We start from the raw sequence: 18,961 nt of genomic DNA on the forward strand, positions 1-18,961 counted from the left end.
CACCAGCGAAGAAGCGCCCACCGCTGGAAGTGTTATCATAGCCGAGCCTATGTAGCCGAGCGAGTCAGTCAAGCATGGATAGCGGGCGTTGGCGGTCGAAAGTGTGGCTTTATTTTACTAAAAAAAATGAAATATCGGCGAAATGTAACACGTGCGACAGGACATTTTCGTGCTTAGGAGGGTGCACGTCGAACATGATGATGCACCTCTGAGTTCATGGAGTACAAATAAATGCGTCCGACCGTCCTCCTCTATCTCTTCCTCTGGCTCCAGCTCCGACGCCCAGCCTGGCACATATATGCAATAAATAATGTGTTTTGCGCCAACGTTGAGGCAGCTAACAAATTAGCCCGCGTATTTTTTCATAGACAATTTACAACCCGCTAGCCAGGCTCCGCGATGTGCTCAGCGTACTCCGTTCACCGTAGCGGCAATGGGGAAGATGTCGGTGCCACAGACTGAAGAGTGCCACAGAAAGGTCACTGCACACACGGTCAAAAGACTGCATCCCTTTTCAGAGGTGGAATCTCCAACATTTAGGTTAGTTAAGCAATAACGTTAGAGCAAAGCTAATTGATACTGGGCTAAACAGTAACAGCCACTTTACATGTTTGTTTATGTTTGCAGGGATATGGTGAAAACTGTCAACCCAAAATACATACCACCTTCCAGGTACTACCTGTCAAACACATTGACACGCTTCACATGGTACGAGAAGAAATCGGAAACAGGAATAGTCAGGAATCGAAATCGAAACAAAGAATCGTAATCGTTCGAATTCAAACGATACCCAACCCTACTGTTGACCTAAGATGTTAAGGCCTGCTGTTAACTTAAAGAAGAGTGTCAGACTCTTTTGTGTCTGTCAGGATGCTACATTAATTACACAACATTACTTGGATAAAATCACCTTCTAATACGTGTTGCAGGTGGCGGAGTCCAGATTCATTCATTACCAAGCTACTTTTTTTTCCGGTCTGCAACTATCGTTTACATCGGCACCATGGAATCGAGTTTCTGTACCCATCCTTATTAAGAAGGAGACTTGTGCATACCGTGGCATGTATTTGCTGGTCTTCCTCCAAGAGAAGCCAGTAACTGAACGTGGATGGGCCAGGTACACAAAGGAAAAGGCAATCTCTCCCTGGAAGTCGACACTGGATTCCGAAGGGCTGAAAAGCCTGAATATCCCACATTTCCACTTACTTGTGCTGTACCAAACCTTTACCAAGCAGTCATCCTGAAGGGAAAAAATTAAACTCAGTTAATTTGTCACTTTCATGTACAGTGCATCCTGAAAGTATGCACATTGCTTTACTTTTTCCACATTTTGTTATGCCTTATTCTAAAACGTAATATTTGTTTTTGCCCTCAACATTCTATACACAATAGTCCAAAATGACAATGTGATTTTTTTTTGTAGAGCGTCTTGTTAATTTATTAAAAATAAAAAACTCAAAAAACACATGTACACAAGTATTCACAGCGATTACAGCCTCAAGTCTTTTTGAATATAATGCCACAAGCTTAGCACACCTATATTTGGAAAGTTTCGCCCATTCCTCTTTGCAGCACTTCTCAAGCTCCAGCAGGTTGGAAGGGAAGTGTCAATGCGCAGCCATTTTCAGATATCTCTGGAAATGTTAGATCGGATTAAAGTTTGGGCTCTGGCTGAACGACTTAAAATACATTTACAGTGTTTTTCTGAAGCCATTCCCTTGATATCTTGGCTGTGTGCTTACGGTTGTTGTCTTACTGAAAGATGAACCGTCGCCCCAGTTTGAGTTCAGGAGCACTCTGAAGCAGGTTTTTATCCAGGTTGTCTCTGTACATTTCTGCATTCATTTTTCGCTCGATCCTGACTAGACTCTCAGTTCCTGCCACTGAAAAACATCCCCACGGCATGATGCTGCAGCCACCACCATGCTTCACTGTAGGAATTTATTGGCCTGGTGATGAGCGGTGCCTGGTTTCCCCCAAACATGACGCGTTGCATTAACACTAAAGAGTTCAATCTTTGTCTCACAGAATTTGTTTCTCATGGTCTGAGATTTGTTCAGGTGCATTTTGGCAAATTGCAGGCAGGCTGCCACGTGCTTTTTTTTTTTTTTTACTAAGAAATGGCTTTCATCTGACCTGATTAGTGGATTGCTGCAGAGACGGTTGTCCATCTGGAAGGTTCTCCTCACTTCACAGATGAATGCTGTAGCTCTGACAGAGTGACTAGTGATTTCTAAGCCATCATCTCCCTGACAAGGGTCATTTTCCACCGATTGCCCAGTTTTGACGGCCGACCAGCTCTACGAAGAGTCCTTGTGGTTTTAAACTCCTTCGATTTACGGAAGATGGAGGCCAGTGTGCTTATTGGGGCACCCAAGCCAGCAGATAGAGATATATATATACAAACCCCGTTTCCATATGAGTTAGGTAATTGTGTTAGATGTAAATATAAATGGAATACAATGATTTGCAAATCATTTTCAACCCATATTCAGTTGAGTATGCTACAAAGACAACATATTTCATGTTCAAACTGATAAACATTTTTTTTGCAAATAATCATTACTTTAGAATTTGATGCCAGCAACACATGACAAAGAAGTTGGGAAAGGTGGCAATAAATACTGATAAAGTTGTGGAATGCTCATCAAACATTTATTTGGAACATCGCACAGGTGTGCAGGCTAATTGGGAACAGATGGATGGCATGATTGGGTATAAAAACAGCTTCCTAAAAAAACTGGCGAGGTACACCCCTTTGTCCACAACTGCGTGAGCAAATAGTTAAACAGATTAAGAACAACATATCTCAAAGTGCAATTGCAAGAAATTTAGGGATTTCAACATCTACGCTCCATAATATCATCAAAAGGTTTAGAGAATCTGGAGAAATCACTCCACGTGGCCGGAAACATATATATATATATATATTTTTTTTTATATATATATATATATATATATATATATATATATATATGTATATATATACACATACATACATACATACACACATACATATATATATATATATATATATATATATACACATACATACACACATACATACATACATACATACATATATATATATATATATATATATATATATATATATACATACACACACATACATATATATATATATATATATATATATATATATACACACACATACATATATACACACCCATATATATTATATCCACACACGCATACATATACACACACACATATATTATATACAGTATACACACACACACATATATATACACACACATATACATATATATATATAAAAATATATGTATACATATAAATAAATATATATATATATCTATATCTATATATATATATACAAACAATACTAGTGAAGTTGGTACAGTGTGTAATTCGTACAAAAAAAACAGAATACAATGATTGGCAAATCCTTTTAAACTGATGTTCAATTGAAAAGACTGCAAAGACAATATTTTATATTCGAACCAAAAATTTTAATTTTCTTTTGCAAATAATTATTAACTTTGAATTTAATGGCAGCAACATATTGCAAAACAGTTGGCACAGGGGCTTTTTTACCACTGTGTTACATGGCCTTTGCTTTTAATAACACTCCTTAAACATTTGTGAACCAAGGAGACACATTTTTTAAGCTTTTCAGGTGGAACAGCTTAAGTTGTTCAACAGTCCGGGGTCTCTGTTGTCATATTCTACGCTTCATAATGCGCCACATATTTTCAATGGGAGACAAGTTTGGACTACAGGCAAGCCAGTCTAGTGCTCACACTCCTTTACTATGAAGCCAAACTGTTTTAACACGCGGCTTGGCATTGTCTTGCCGAAATAAGCAGGGGCGCCCACGATAACGTTGCTTGGATGGCCGCATACGTTACTCCAAAACCTGTATGTACCTTTCAGTATTAATGGTGCTTTCACAGATGTGTAAGTTACCCATGCCTTGGGCACTAATACACCCCCATACCATCACAGATGCTGGCTTTTAAACTTTGTGCCTAGACAATACGGATAGTTCTTTTCCTATTTGGCCCGGAGGACACGACATCCAGTTCCCAAAAACAATTTGAAATGTGGACTCTTCAGACCACAGAACACTTTTACACTTTGCACCAGTCCATCTTAGATGAGCTCGGGCCCAGCGAAGCCAGCAGCGCTTCTGGGTGTTTTTGATAAAAGGCTTTCGTTTTGCATAGTGGAGTTTTAACTTTCACTTACAGATGTAGCGACCAACTGTAGTTACTGACAGTGGTTTTCTGAAGTGCTCCTGAGCACATGTGGTGATACCCTTTACACACTGATGATGCAGTACTGCCTGAGGGATTGAAGGTCCGTAATATCATCGCTTATGTGCAGTGATTTCTCCAGACTCCCTGATCCTTTAAAAGATATTACGAACCATAGATGGTGAGATCCCTAAATTCCTTGCAATAGCTCCTTGAGAAACGTTGTTCTTAAACTGTTCGACAATTTGCTCATGCATTTGTTCATAAAGTGGTGGCCCTTGCCCCATCCTTCTTTGTGAATGACTGAGCATTTCATGGAAGCTGCTTTTATGCCCAATCATGGCACCCACCTGTTCGCAATTAGCCTGTTCATCTGTGGGATGTTCCAAATAAGTGTTTGATGAGCATTCCTCGACTTTCTCCGTCTTTTTTGCCAGTTGTGCCAGCTTTTTAAAACATGTTGCAGGCATCAAACTCCAAATGAGCTAATACATGTAAAAAAATAAAGTTTTCCAGTTGGAACGTTAAGTATCTTGTCTTTGCAGTCTATTCAATTAAATATAGGTTGAAAAGGATTTGCAAATCTTGGTATTCGGTTTTTATTTACGATTTACATAACGTGCCAACTTCACTGGTTTTTTTAGGTTTTGTATACATACACAGGTGCGTGCCCTTCCAAATCATGTCTAATCAACTGAAATTGCCACATGTGGACTGCAATCAAGCCATAGGAACATTTTAAGGATGATCAGTTGAAACAGCGCTTTTGAGCTTTATGGCAAAGGCTGTGAATACTTACGCACATGCAAAAAGCTCTAAAAAAATAAATAATTTTTTTACATTGTCATTATGTGATGTGTAGAATTTGGAGAACAAAAATTAATTCATTCCATTTTGGAAAAAGGGGAGCGCTGTGAATACTTTCGGACTTCACTGTATTTTTATACATTTTATACTGATTAAAAATTATAATCGATCAATGAAGCACGATTCAGCTAACTTACCTGACCAGCAGTAGCAAAGAATTCTCCGTCAGGAGAAAACCTCATTAAACTCACAGGAGAGGCGGTCCTGTGGACAAGCAAATTCAATTTCTGTTTTTGGGATACCCAAATGGCAAAATGCAGTAACAAATTAATGACACCTCATTACATACTTGCTTTGCCAGATGCAATTCCAACTACAATGAGATTTTCTTTCTGACAGCTCTCCTGCTTCAGTGTCTTTTTCTCCATCACAATGAGACCATAACTGCAGGCAATTGGTGCCAGTTAATAGCATGCTCCCTGCATTGATAAACGATTGAAAAAATCTTATTTAGAATAAAAAAGGCATGTATTTCATGTCAGGCATGTTTTATGTTCAAGTACCTTTGGGATGCCATGCCAGATTGCGCACTATCGACTGCAAAACAAATTGCCCAGTCTTCTCCCACTGGCAGTTCAACTTCTATTCAAAAAGGAAATAAAAACAGACTAATACTATCAGATACATTGTGACACACAAGTGATCCGGTCACAATGAATACATCAATTACAATAACCATAATAAAAGAGGTATTGTTGTATTTTACAGTTATTTTACTTCCTTAACCCAATTGCCATCATAAAAAAAACACTTCTGCATGGATGTCAAACAGGAATCAAATGATAGTATTGTGTCATTAAATACAAATGTAAATTTTACATTTTTATCAATTAAATTGTACTTTATGTGCTAAACTTTTCTGTCTTACCGCAAGGATATTCTGAGTTGGATTATTGGTTCTGACCAGTTATTTTGGACACTATGAATGAAAGGCTACTCACTGTCAAAGCTTTGTCTTCTGGATCCCGATGCTGAACAGGCTCAAAAATGCATACCATGCTTCCATAGGAAGCTGCAATCTGCCAGGAGACAAAAGGTAAAGAGTATTAGGAAACATTAATAACAACAACTACTTCAGTAGGTTACCCACAGCCACATCTTATTATGCTGATGTGTTTAGAACTAGTGCCATTAAGGACCCTGGTATTGAAAACCTGGCAACTATTGCAGTATGTTTAATTTAAATGTTCGATATACATATCCATGTATATTTTTGCTATTTCTAAAATTTTGATGTCAATTCCTTATTTAAAGAACTGATAGCAGTCATGCTATCAGTTCATGATAGCAGTTGTTCAAATTGATATCTATGGATTTGTACGATTCCCTATCTATTTAATACCATAATTGAATAAAAAAACAAACTCATGCACTTTTAAATGTACTACTTTATTGAATATACTCACTTTATTGATAATGTTATTTTGTTTAATACAGTAAGGTACAGTGCAAGTCCTTCTTTACCCCGGCTGGTTGAAATATAAAAATTCCCTGGACAAGTCAAAAATTCCTCACGCCTATAAAAAGCTGATGTTGAGTCAGCACCGCATTGTCTACCATGCACACTAATGATTCATTCAGTCAACGTGTTTCCATAGTCACAATATTCAACAAGTCTTAATGGGTGATGTTTATGTTAACAGGCAACATTCTCATAATAAGGCACAGGACTTGCAGTGAAGTCTTTCGAGTTGCACAAATTATATACAAACTGTGCAACACTAAATGAAGGTCATGCAAGTCATAAATACACATGCAAAGGTCGAAAGGAATGAAAACGTACACATTTGCACAATAATGATTATTGGAGCAAATATCACTTAACATGGATATTTGGTCTCACGTTCCAAATGTTTATCTAAAATAGAGAGGAATTCGTATTGGTATCATAAATCTAAAACTAAAATATCCTGGCCTCGGGTATGTTTTTGAACATAGAATAGCTTATTTTAGGATAACCTTTTTTTTATTTATAGGAAAACCATGTTTCTTCATGACATTGACTTCAATACTAAAGAGAAACTGCACTTTGTAATTTTGCCTATTGTTATCATTATGAGAGACAAGACCACACATCTTTTTTCAAGGATTCTAAATATGATAAAAAACGCTTAAAAGATGTGGATAATGGGCGTCAGCATTGCAGCCCACAAAGCCTTTCATCAACGTTTTATATACACACTGCAAGTGTGTATATGTGTGTATATATATATATATATATATATATATATATATATATATATATATATATACATATATATACATATACATACAGTATATATATATTTATAATGTAGTAACATACAAGTTCATTACAACATGTAATATGTATAATCTTAACCGTATTTTGGTCATTTTATCTATTACAGGAACTTATTTGCTCAGCGCATTTATTTCCATCTCCATAGCAATGTTCCGACTTTCAGCAAAAAATGGAAACAATACTGGATGTAGCAATTCAAGTCTGTTCTAATCATGGCAGACTTGGTAAGAGACATCAAAAACAACAATTTTTGGACAAATGAGGATTCACAACCCTATTTTTTTAAGCTGATGAACTGCTAGTTATAGAAGCAAAGACAAAGAGAGGCCGAAACATTGGAGCAGACGGAAGCCGAGCGAGTGAGGGCGGGGTGATTTGATGCTGCAAATATGGAACTTACAGCCAAGCTATGCTGACATAAATGGCGTGCTTGCCCAAACTAAACCGGTCATATCACAATAAAAGAGCGCCACTGTGACCCGAATATTGAGATGTTAGCTGTAGGACTCAGACCGTATTATTTGCCCAGGGAGATTCTACATGGTATCGTGATGGCAGTATACAACCCCCCTCTGCTAACGCCGCAACTGCCAGTGACGTCATCCACAGCTCGATAGCCAGACTGCAAACCAAGTACCCGAAAGCTCTCATCCTTATCTCGGGAGATTTGAACCATGTTTCCATGGACAAATCACTACCCAACTTCACTCAGTATGTCAGCTGCCACACCAGAAGAAACAGGATCCTGGACCTGCTGTACAGAAACTTTAAAGGCCTACTGAAACCCACTACTACCGAGCACGCAGTCTGATAGTTTATACATCAATGATGAAATATTAACATTGCAACACACGCCAATACGGCATTTTTAGTTTACTAAATTACAATTTTAAATTTCCCGGGAGTTTCGTCTTGAAAACGTCGTGTAATGATGACATGTACGCGTGACGTCACGGGGTTTTAGGAAGTGTGAGCGCTAAGCACACACAGGTAAAAGTCGTCTGCTTTAACGGCATAATTACACAGTATTTTGGACATCTGTGTTGCTGAATCTTTTGCAATTTGTTCAATTAATATTGGACAAGTCACAGTAGAAAGATGGAGTTGGGAAGCTTTTGCCTTTAGCCACACAAACACACGGGGATTACTTGTTTGAAATTCCCGGAGGTGAAAATTTACTATGGATCACAGTCAAGCGAACATGAATCCAGACCAAATGTCAACCAGCAGGTTTTGGTGAGAAAATTGTGGTTCAAAAGTCAGTTCTTATCGGATAAAAGTTGAGCTTGTGCTGTCCATAGCTGCCGTCGACTCCCCTGAGACACTGCGCGTCAACACCCGGCCGTGGACACACCCCTCTGACTATCAGGTAATATTAAACTCACTAAAACACTAGCAACACAATAGAAAGATAAGGGATTTCCCAGAATTATCCTAGTAAATGTGTTTAAAAACATCGGAATACATCCCAAAGCTATCATGTTTTTGTTTTTTTTAACTTGTTTTTTTTTTTTTTTTTTTTCTAGTCCGTCGCTATCAATATCCTCAAACACGAATCTTTCAGCCTCGCTCAAATTAATGGGGAAATTGTCATTTTCTCGGTCCATTAAAATCAATGTGAATATATGAGGAGCCATCAACATGTGACGTCATCGTCTGCGACTTCCGGTAAAGGCGAGGCTTTTTCAGGAAGTACCAAAAGTGGCGAACTTTATCATTGATTTTCTCTACTAAATCCTTTCAACAAAAATATGGCAATATCGCAAAATGATCAAGTATGACACATAGAATGGACCTGCTATTCCCGTTTAAATAAGAAAATTTCATTTCAGTAGGCCTTTAAGGATGCGTGTAGCCCAGAGCCGGGCCGGTCAGACCACAACCTTGTTTACCTCAACCACTGTTATGTGCCTCTGGTCAAAAGACAGCCTGTGACCCAAAAAACTGTGAAAAGGTGGTCAGAAGGGGTCCAAGAGTCATTGCAGGGGTGTTTTGAGGTAACTGACTGGCAGGTGGTCATGGAGCCTCATGGAGAGGACATTGACGGGCTCACAGAGTGCATCACAGACTATATCAACTTCTGTGTTGATTCAAATGTCCCATCAAGGACCGTCACCTGCTACCAAAACAAGAAGCCGTGGGTAAACAAGGACATCGAAGCCCTACTGAATGAGAAGAAGAGGGCATTCAATGCTGGTAATAAGGAGGAGGTGAAACGTGTTCAGGTGCTACTGAAGACCAAACTCAGGGAGGCCAAGGAGAACTACATGAGGAAGCTGGAAGGTAAGCTGAAAGAAAATATGAAGGCAGTTTGGAGAGGTATGCAGACCATCACCGGCCTCAAACTGTCAGGGGGTAGGGGGGTGGACGGAGACAAAGAGAGGGCCAATGAGCTAAACCAGTTCTTTAACAGGTTTGACACAGTGCACTCCCCCACTCCCCACCCCCCCGGAGACATGCCAGCCGGCCCCCTGACAACTTCAGCGAACCTATCCACCCCCCAACTCCAATGGCTACCCCCCCACTTTTCACCTGACCCTCAGCTTGATGACCCCCACCTCCTCCAGCCCCCCGTGTGTCTGTCTGCAGCAAAGGTGGATACACAGGTAAATAATTTACACACAGGCAAGGCCGCTGGTCCTGACGTTGTGAGCCCCAGGGTGCTCAAAGCCTGTGCCCCACAGCTGTGTGGTGTGCTCCAGCACATCTACAACGATGAGTATTATGCTGAAGAAAGTCCCCACACTGTGGAAAACTTTATGCGTAGTCCACATCCCAAAGTGCACGCGACCCAGCATGTCGAAGGACTACAGGCCGGTGGCTTTAACTTCCCATATCATGAAGACCATAGAGAGGTTGGTCCTGGAACAACTTTTACCCTACAGTCAAGCCCCACCTGGACCCACTTCAATTCACCTACCAGCCCTGACTGCGAGTGGATGACACAGTCATCTACCTGCTGAACCGAGCCCACACCTACCTAGACAAGCCTGCGAGCAGTATGAGTGTTATGTTCTTTGACTTCTCCAGTGCTTTCGATACCATACGGCCTGGGCTACTGTATGTGAAGTTGGAGATGATGCAGGTGGAGGCCCCCTTGGTGTCCTGGGTTGTTGATTACCTGACTGACATACCACAGTACATGCGACTGCAGGACTGTGTGTCTGACAGGACGGTCAGCAACACCAGGCCCCACAGGGCACAGTCCTCTCCCCCTTGCTCTTCACCACCGATTTCCACTATCAATCAGAGTCCTGCCACATTTTTTTTTTCCCCAAGATGGCGCTGCTGTAGTGGTTGCTGTTGGCAGGAGCTCTGTGCTCCTGTGTCATCCTGTTGTGTTTCCCTCTTTTTTTCATGTGTTATATTTTTTTGCCTTTTGGGACTATGTGACAAGGGGTGGCACTTTCGTGACCTTTGTGGTGCTTTTTTTGTGGACTTCTGGATCTTCCTCCCGGGAGCCTTTTGGCCATGGAGACCAGCTGATGGGTCTCTGCCACACCGGAGTCGGTTTGGAGGGACTACAGGAGATGCCTATGAGGGGACAGGGCTGCGGAGCTAGCACTGAGCGCCGGGACGGAGAGGCTTCGCGGTGTCTTGGCTTGGTGAGTAGGTGTCGGACACCTCAGTCTCCTTGGACGTATCCTTGCTCATCCATGCGGACTGGACACTGGCCGAGAGTGGGGTCGGCTGTCTTGGATGCTTTGTTGGGTCTGCTCCTGTCTCTGGCCATGCTCCCTCCACCCCAGCGGATGATGGCGTGGAACACCGCAGAGGCCACCCCAGTATATATGATTCTTTTACTTTTTATTCATAGCTGTATGTAGAAGTGGCTGGTTGCATCCGCTGCTTCAATGTCCTTTGTGTTTGTTGATGTTTTATGTTTCCCTCTTACACACATGTAAGAGGGATGTGTACTATGGTTATGAGTTGTTGTTTTTTTCCCTTGGCCTCAGTCTGGACCCCCTCTCCAGGGCCCAGGCTTAGACCGATTTTTTTATTTTATTTTATTTTAATCTTCTATTTTTTTTCTCCCATTCCCCCGCTTGTTTACCTGTATTTCATCTTTTTTGTAAGGGGTGCTGGAAGCCGGCAGACCCGTCAGCGATCCTGTTCTGTCTCCCTGTAATGTTTGTCTGATCTTGAATGTGATTGTGCTGAAATTTGTAATTTTCCTGAAGGAATAAATAAATTACTATCCAATTTAATCTAATCTTAGAAGTTTTCTGATGACTGCAATAGTGGGGTGTATTGAAGATGGTGATGATGAGGAATACAGGACACCGGTGGATGACTTTGTCGCATGGTGTGGAAAGAATAGCCTCCAGCTCAATGTGACGAAGACCAAGGAGCGGTTGTGGACCTGGGAAGGAGGAGGAGTACTCCGGCGACTCCTGTTTCCATCAGGTGGGTCGATGTGGACATGGTTGAGGATTATAAATACCTTGGAGTACACATGGACAACAAACTGAATGGGTCAAAACACGCTGAGGCACTACAAGAAAGGACAGAGCCGCCTCTACTTCCTCAGGAGGATAGGATCCTTCAACGTCTGTACAAAGATGATGAAGATGTTCTACGAGTCGGCGGTGGCGGGCGGCTTCTTGTACGCCGTGGCCTGCTGGGGTAGCGGGCTGAGAGCAAGGGACGCAAACAGACTGGACAGGCTGGTAAAGAAGGCTAGTAACGTGGTGGAATTGGAGCTGGACTCTTTGGCGGCGGTGTCAGAGAGGGGAAATCTAACAAAACACCTCCCACCCACTACACTCGAGCACGTTCAGTGGAAGGCTCAGACTCCCAAAATGCAACACGGAACGACACAGGAGGTGTTTCATACTGACAGCCATCAGACTGTATAATGCATATGTTCCTTCTTGACTGCACTTAAATGTAGAATATATGTAGAATATATTTATATTATTCATATATTATATATTTTATATATATTATTTATTATTATTATTTTCTAATGTGAGCAAACTGTGGTGCTGAATTTCCCCCAGGGATCAATAAAGTACTTTCTATTCTATTCAATTCTATTCTAAACAGGGGAAAAAAATGTCCCCGGCCAGCTGGACCAAGCGGACCACTGTCCATCGAGTGAGTCACTCTAATATTGATCATGATACATGTAGCACGTCTTGCTTGTTAGTAACTTAGTACAAATACATGCATTGTTGAGCTAGCTGTGTACAAACTAAATATTTAATGTGGGCTAATACTTAGCAGATACTGTAATATGATTGTTCATGTTTTTCAGTCAGTACAGATTGGTGTCTTAATCACATTGTGTTGTGCATTACAAACTCAAAAGCTATTCAGCTGCTGTTGCAGAAGCTACCTTACGGCTAATGCCGTAACATACCGTTGCAAGGCGAATAGTTCCTACGCTTAAAAAAAAAAAAAGAGTTCCTTAGTGTTCGCTCTTACATTAACAATGTCGCTAAAGCTTGGTTGTTATACAGGTCACGGTACGTAAATGAAGTATTGTTGGTAGTTTTGGATTAATTTTTAAAGTGGCTTTGAGGCAGAATGGATTGTTACCATTAGCTGCATTGCTAGCCACCTAAAACTAGCCAATTATTACAAATTAGAATGCAAAACAACCCAAAACCTTTTGTCTTCTTGTTTCTCATAAGGATTGTGAACGATGACCTGGAAGCTCAACAGAAGCCAAGCTGGAGGCATGTGAGAGGGACTTAGGTTCAACCGAATTGGATTCAAGATCACGAGGTGGCTGATAAATGAATGCATAAGCACATTTTTTAAATTCATTCACTCAAGTTTGACTGCTTCATTAACAAGGTCATTTTTTTAGTGAAAGATGAAAACTGATTATCGCCATGGCTTTACAATCATAAAATACTTCACAAATTTAATCAGTCCACAGATCATATATTGCACCAGTCAAAAGTTTGGACACACATCTTCATTTAACCGTATGAAAAATCTTTTGACAGTTGGTGTATTTGTGAGGGGCATTTCTGTCTGAATATAAGCAGCTGCAGGTGCCAATTTCCTAACCAAACACGCAGGAAAGCAATAATACAAACTCAATGTACTGTATTACAAAACTATTACATGCACATCAGCAGGGTCAACACATTGCAGACGTACTGCAAATGGTGGTTGAATTCAAACCATCACATTCACAAATAAGCTGAACTTTGAAGTGTGTTATTATTGGTTTTACAACAACGGATATTTTTGTAAATCATTATGAAAGGAACATAGCTTCTCCTTGATTGTCCTTTTCTTCACCCCAATATTTTTAGTTTGTTCTTATCACTGAGGCATATGATGAATAGGGATGATGTTTGATAAGAAATTATCGAGTTCGAGCCTATTATCGAATTCTCTTATTGAACCGATTCCTTATCGATTCTCTTATCTAGTCCAGATAGGTTGTTGTACATGGGGGAAAAAAAACAATATTTGGTGTAACAAAAGCTCACTTTTATTATATATGGAAAAAAATAAAATCTAATAAATATTGACTGTTACTCCCCTAAAAAAAATAAAAAAAAATAAACAAATATTGACTGTTGTTACCCAAAGTATATTAAGTGGGATTTTTCAGAAAAACAAATATATACAGTAACACAAAACAACCTGTCTCTGTGATCACTATAGGTGTATAAATAATAATATAGCGTTAAATAAAATCAGTCCCTTGGGCACAAAACTGAAAATAATACAGCTCTCCAAAAAGTGCACTTCTGCTACTATTTGACATAACTGTTTGTTATGATGCTTTGCCATTTTTGCACTTTATTTCTTTATTGAAAGAAAATTCTATGAAGAGAAAAGTTGTTTGCAAATGTGGTTACAATGATAAAATATGAAAAGTTAAAGCTAAAAAAAAAATACACTTTATTGAGTTAACATTATTTCTTTATGAGCTAGGGAATATAACAACTACACTACTCAGCATGCAACGGGAGTGACGAGCATGCGCGGTAGCCCCGAAAAGTGTTGTTGCATGTCGTCACCCGGCAGTAAACGTCAAGAATTCAGCCAACACGCCTCGTCTGAATTATTTATAATTAAACCGACAACACCTATACAGTGTGATTTTGCTTTGTTTACAAGGAAAGAAAAACAAAAGTTAAAAAAGGGGGATATGTTGTATGTATATGTATGTGCTGCGGCTGCTTTAAGAACGTTGCGACAGCTGCCGTAAAGGAGGTGTGTTGCTAGCCTGGTTGCTATGTTTCCGGTTGGTCGTAAAAGTGTTGGTCATGTGTTTGTACCCTGCTCAAATCTCTCAGTAAAGTTATTCATTGGATTATGTCTTTTGTTTTGAACTTTATTACACCTTGGAGCGCTTTTTCCGGTCCGTTGTTTTCCTGCTTTCGCTATCTGCGCCTAATGACTGAGCTACGTGACGTCGTTTCTTGTGATGTCTCACGGAGCATTTCTGGTCAGGACGGATTCGAATAAAGAACCAACTCTTTTTCTTTACTATAGTTGTCTCGATAACGGGTACCGGTTATCAAAAAGGGGTTTGAGTCCGAGGACTCGGTTCTTTTCTTATCGAACAACCGGGAAAACCGGTTTCGAGTATCATCCCTAATGATGAACACTGTGATAAGGTCATGAGCAATATTGTGGTTAAACTAAAAAAAACATGATTAAAAGATATTTTGTTAACTGTGTAGAGATGGCGCTTGAAAATGTGAAATGGAAACAATCATCACAAGGATGTGGACCCTACCTGTCCTCCTTGCAGCGAGCAGTCGATGCATCCCACCTGGATGTTGCCATGTTTGGCGCCTGGGATGATCTGTAGTCGTTCAAAATCGCTGCTCAAAATGACCACGTCACAGCCAGAAGCATAGGCCTATTGAGAGCAATTACAGTGGAGGAAGAGACACAGATAGGTGTGATAAGTTACAACTGATATGGGCTCCTAACAAAGGACAGCGGGACAAAAAAGTTCCCGTTGAGATCTATTATTAGAACAGTATCTTAAGAGTTTGCTTTGAGATACGGGTAGTGTGATAAAATTTGCATCATCATAGCTTTGTACAACATAGAACAAGTTCCTGTAGTAAGGGAAAGTTATTTTTGCACCACAATCTTAATCGGAAACCAATCAATAACACTAACTATGGAACGGAACATAGATCATTTTCTATTACTTAACCTTGTTTTTGTGGTCAAGCCTGCATTTGTTAAAAAATCCCAGTAAACACTGGGGATAGTAGTATCACAACCTTAATATATTTGAAGAAAACACATAGTCAAAACTAATTAAAGAAGGGAAATAATGGAGTACACAAGTGCAGCCCATTTCTCCATGAAAAACGGAATAATTGACATCCGTATGCATGGATTAAGATTCAACCTTTATATAATTAAAGGGCAACTTCACTTTTTTTGGAATGTTGCCTTTTTTCACAATCATTATGCAAGACAAGAACACATTTTTCTTTTCTTTTTTAAAGCATTCTAAATAGTAAATACATCCGATCAAGTTTGCTTACAATGGAGCCTATGAGAGTCGATCTACTGTATTCTGCCTATAAAAGCCCTTAAAAAACACCCAAACACCTCCATTGGAGGGTAACTGCACTTTTTTTGGAACTTCACAATCATTATGTAAGACATTAAGATGAATCAATTTTTTTAATGCATTCTAAATATTAAATAAACGTAAATAAAAGTCCACTTATAGTGGACTCAATGGGAGGTCCTTAATTCCACCCATAAAATACAATGATTAAGAATTCAAAAAGTGCCAACAATACTCCCTTTACATTTCATGACTGTCTTGAATATTAACCAAGTATTAGTGATATTGTTATTATAAGCCTTAACACAGACAAACTATTTATAGCGGCACTATGATAACAAGTTTGTGTAGTTCATTGTAGATCATAAATTATGCCTCTTACCTGGAAAGAAGATGGCTGAGAACCTACTCCGACAAGTGGTTCCCCCTTCAGCCTATTTCTTTGCAATGATTGAGACATTCTTCCTCTAAACCGGAATATGTGAACATCCCAGCAGCCGGCATCCTAATTATAGCAGACCTTATACAGTAAGTGATGTTTTATTATGTTTTTTAGCTCTCATGAAGTCTACAGTGAGTAATCGGATGATGGATAAAAAAAAGAATATGCCATGTATGCTTAAAATGATCAAAATACATAAATGTTAAATGTTATTATAATGTGCCTGTTACTACATTACATATATACATAGATCATGTACATAAAATTCTAATGGGGACATTTGGATGTTTTTTCAAGGACTTTATAGGCAGAGTTGAGCGGTTTCCATGGGCTCCATTGTAAGCAGACTTTTGATCGCATGTATTTCATATTTAGAATGCATAAAACATCTTAAATAACATTCATTGTCATGTCTCTCATGATTGTGAACGATAGGCAAAATTCCCCAAAAAGTGCAGTTCCCCTTTTAAGATTTTATATACATACAGTGCTGTTATCATATATATGTAATGTAGTAATGGGCGCAATTATAATAACATTTATGTATTTTGCTCATTTTAAGCATAGGCGGTGCATTAATTTCAAAAACGCATCATGACATTCGCTTTTTTTCTTTAACAACATCACTGTTTATTACTTACTGCAGACTTTTTGAGAGCCACAAAACATGATGAGACATCACTTACAGTACAATGTCTGATGTCATAAGAATGCAGATTGATAGAATTGTGTTATAGTCCTGTTTAGATGAAGAATGACTCCTAATCCTTGCGAAGAAAAGGGAGGTGGAACAAGCGTCTTTTTGTGTCATTCTACCCATTTCTGGGTCTAAATTGGCTGTCAAAGTGTACTTGCTAGTCGGAATATGTCCTGATCCTTCTACTATCCAGGGGAGAGGTATGATTTATGATATAAACTTCCACAAGTAAGAAAACAGCTTACCACTCGATGTCTATATAGGCACACGAGCTTGTGATCATGGTGCCGCTCTAAATAGTTTGTCTGTGTTAGCGCTTATAATAACAATATTACTATTGTTTAATATTCAAGTCACAAAATGTAAATGTAGTACTTATGGTGTTTTTTTGGATGTTTTTTTATTGGGTTTTATGAGCGTAATGTAGGACCTCCCGTTGGCTTTGTTGTAAGCTGACTTTTATATGCATTTATTTACAAGTTAGAATGCAAAAAAATATACATCAGTTGTCATGGCTTTCATAATGATTGTCAACGATAGGCAAAATTCTTAAAAATGTGCGGTTTCCCTTTCATAAGGCAAGCATCGCGAACAAGTTAAAAAGTATATAGCTATTTGGTCTGTTAAAACAAAAGACAAGGACAAAAAGACCTGTCCTATATGAAAGGTATTATTATGACTTTTCTTATGGCCCGTCACTACACAGACAATAAAATGTGCAGGGACATGTATATAAAATTGAATCAAATGTGGTGGCAGCTTGGGGGCCCCTTTCAGCCCCGTTTGCAGAAAAGCTTGAAAATGATTTCCCTGTTTTTCTTTTGCAACATACTTCACACACTTCTGATTTGTTTTCAGGCAACAGTCAAAACACCATTGCTTTGTACACAAATAGCCAAAAGGACCCTTCCCTCCCTTTATCTGTTGTCAGTTGAAAGTGGTCTTGTGTAAACGTCCTCTTGTTTAAACGTATCCTGGTATTATCCCTGTAAGAATGGATTTATCAGTCAACTTCACCTGACTCCCATTCAAACTGAACCGCTACTTTCTGATGTATCTATTAAAAATATACCACAATAACATAACACAAAATTAATTTGCCAGCCAAAGTGGAATGTAACAGATGTAAATGATGTAACTTACCGTGAATGGTACATTGTTGACGCTCCCTACAGAGAAACAATTGTCTCCGGGGTTAACTGCCCCTGTGAGGACCTGATGAAGATTCATGACTCTTGTAGATAACTCCTTCTTCCTACTTTCTCACAGCGGTCTTCATCTTTAACGGTCGCCTGAAATTTGATGTAACAGGTTGTGTGAGAGATAGAGAAAAAAGGAGGGACTGATGAAGTCTGACATAAACAAAGGATGTTTTGCGTTTTTATAATCCTCTAGCACTGAGCTTATTACTGGACTCTTTTAAAGAGAGTCACTGCAAAATAACAAACGCCATAATATAAGGCCTAGTGTTCATCCAGTAAAATACTGTAGCATTGTTGGTGTGACACATCAATCATCGTGGGTCGTATTTACTTAAGGTTTGTGTGTACTAAAAAGCAGGGAAATGTGATAGCACACGCAAAACTGATCATATGCAAAAGTGAGCAGAATAAGGCATGCAATTAATTTTGCGTCTCCGTCTTCATTAATACGCAAAATGTATGCAGATCATCCAAACGCCCACAATATTGGGAGAAGATGAAAATGTAATTATTCAGCACGCATGATGTGATTTATCAACAGCCATCACTGTTTTGCAAGCAATATTTTGCATTTTATTTAGCACTTGTGATTAGAACGCGCAAACTGACAGTTCCACATACGGCTACAGGATCAATGCTTGCGCCACACAGATAGACAAGAATCCTCCGTCTTACGTGTGAGTATCAACATTTTGGACGGTCAGAAATACAAAAAAAAAAAAACTATTAGACAT

General features: G+C 39.4%; 1 protein-coding gene across 3 annotated transcripts in view; it reads right to left on the minus strand.

Annotated features, from left to right (window-relative positions):
• The window catches only part of LOC133552244 (dmX-like protein 1), a 110,770-nt gene that overhangs the window by 53,258 nt on the left and 38,551 nt on the right, over positions 1-18,961 (minus strand). For all 3 annotated transcript variants that reach the window (XM_061899525.1, XM_061899526.1, XM_061899524.1), the window contains exons 2-8: positions 18,169-18,317; positions 15,086-15,211; positions 6,047-6,124; positions 5,609-5,687; positions 5,395-5,524; positions 5,243-5,309; positions 1,056-1,240 (exon numbers count right to left, since the gene is read on the minus strand). In XM_061899525.1, coding sequence (XP_061755509.1) covers positions 1,056-1,240; positions 5,243-5,309; positions 5,395-5,524; positions 5,609-5,687; positions 6,047-6,124; positions 15,086-15,211; positions 18,169-18,255 — 752 coding nt within the window. In that variant the 5' untranslated portion in view covers positions 18,256-18,317. The remainder of the gene's footprint in view (positions 1-1,055; positions 1,241-5,242; positions 5,310-5,394; positions 5,525-5,608; positions 5,688-6,046; positions 6,125-15,085; positions 15,212-18,168; positions 18,318-18,961) is intronic.

The sequence above is a fragment of the Nerophis ophidion genome, linkage group LG01 (assembly GCF_033978795.1).
Source record: "Nerophis ophidion isolate RoL-2023_Sa linkage group LG01, RoL_Noph_v1.0, whole genome shotgun sequence".
Lineage (NCBI taxonomy): Eukaryota > Metazoa > Chordata > Actinopteri > Syngnathiformes > Syngnathidae > Nerophis > Nerophis ophidion.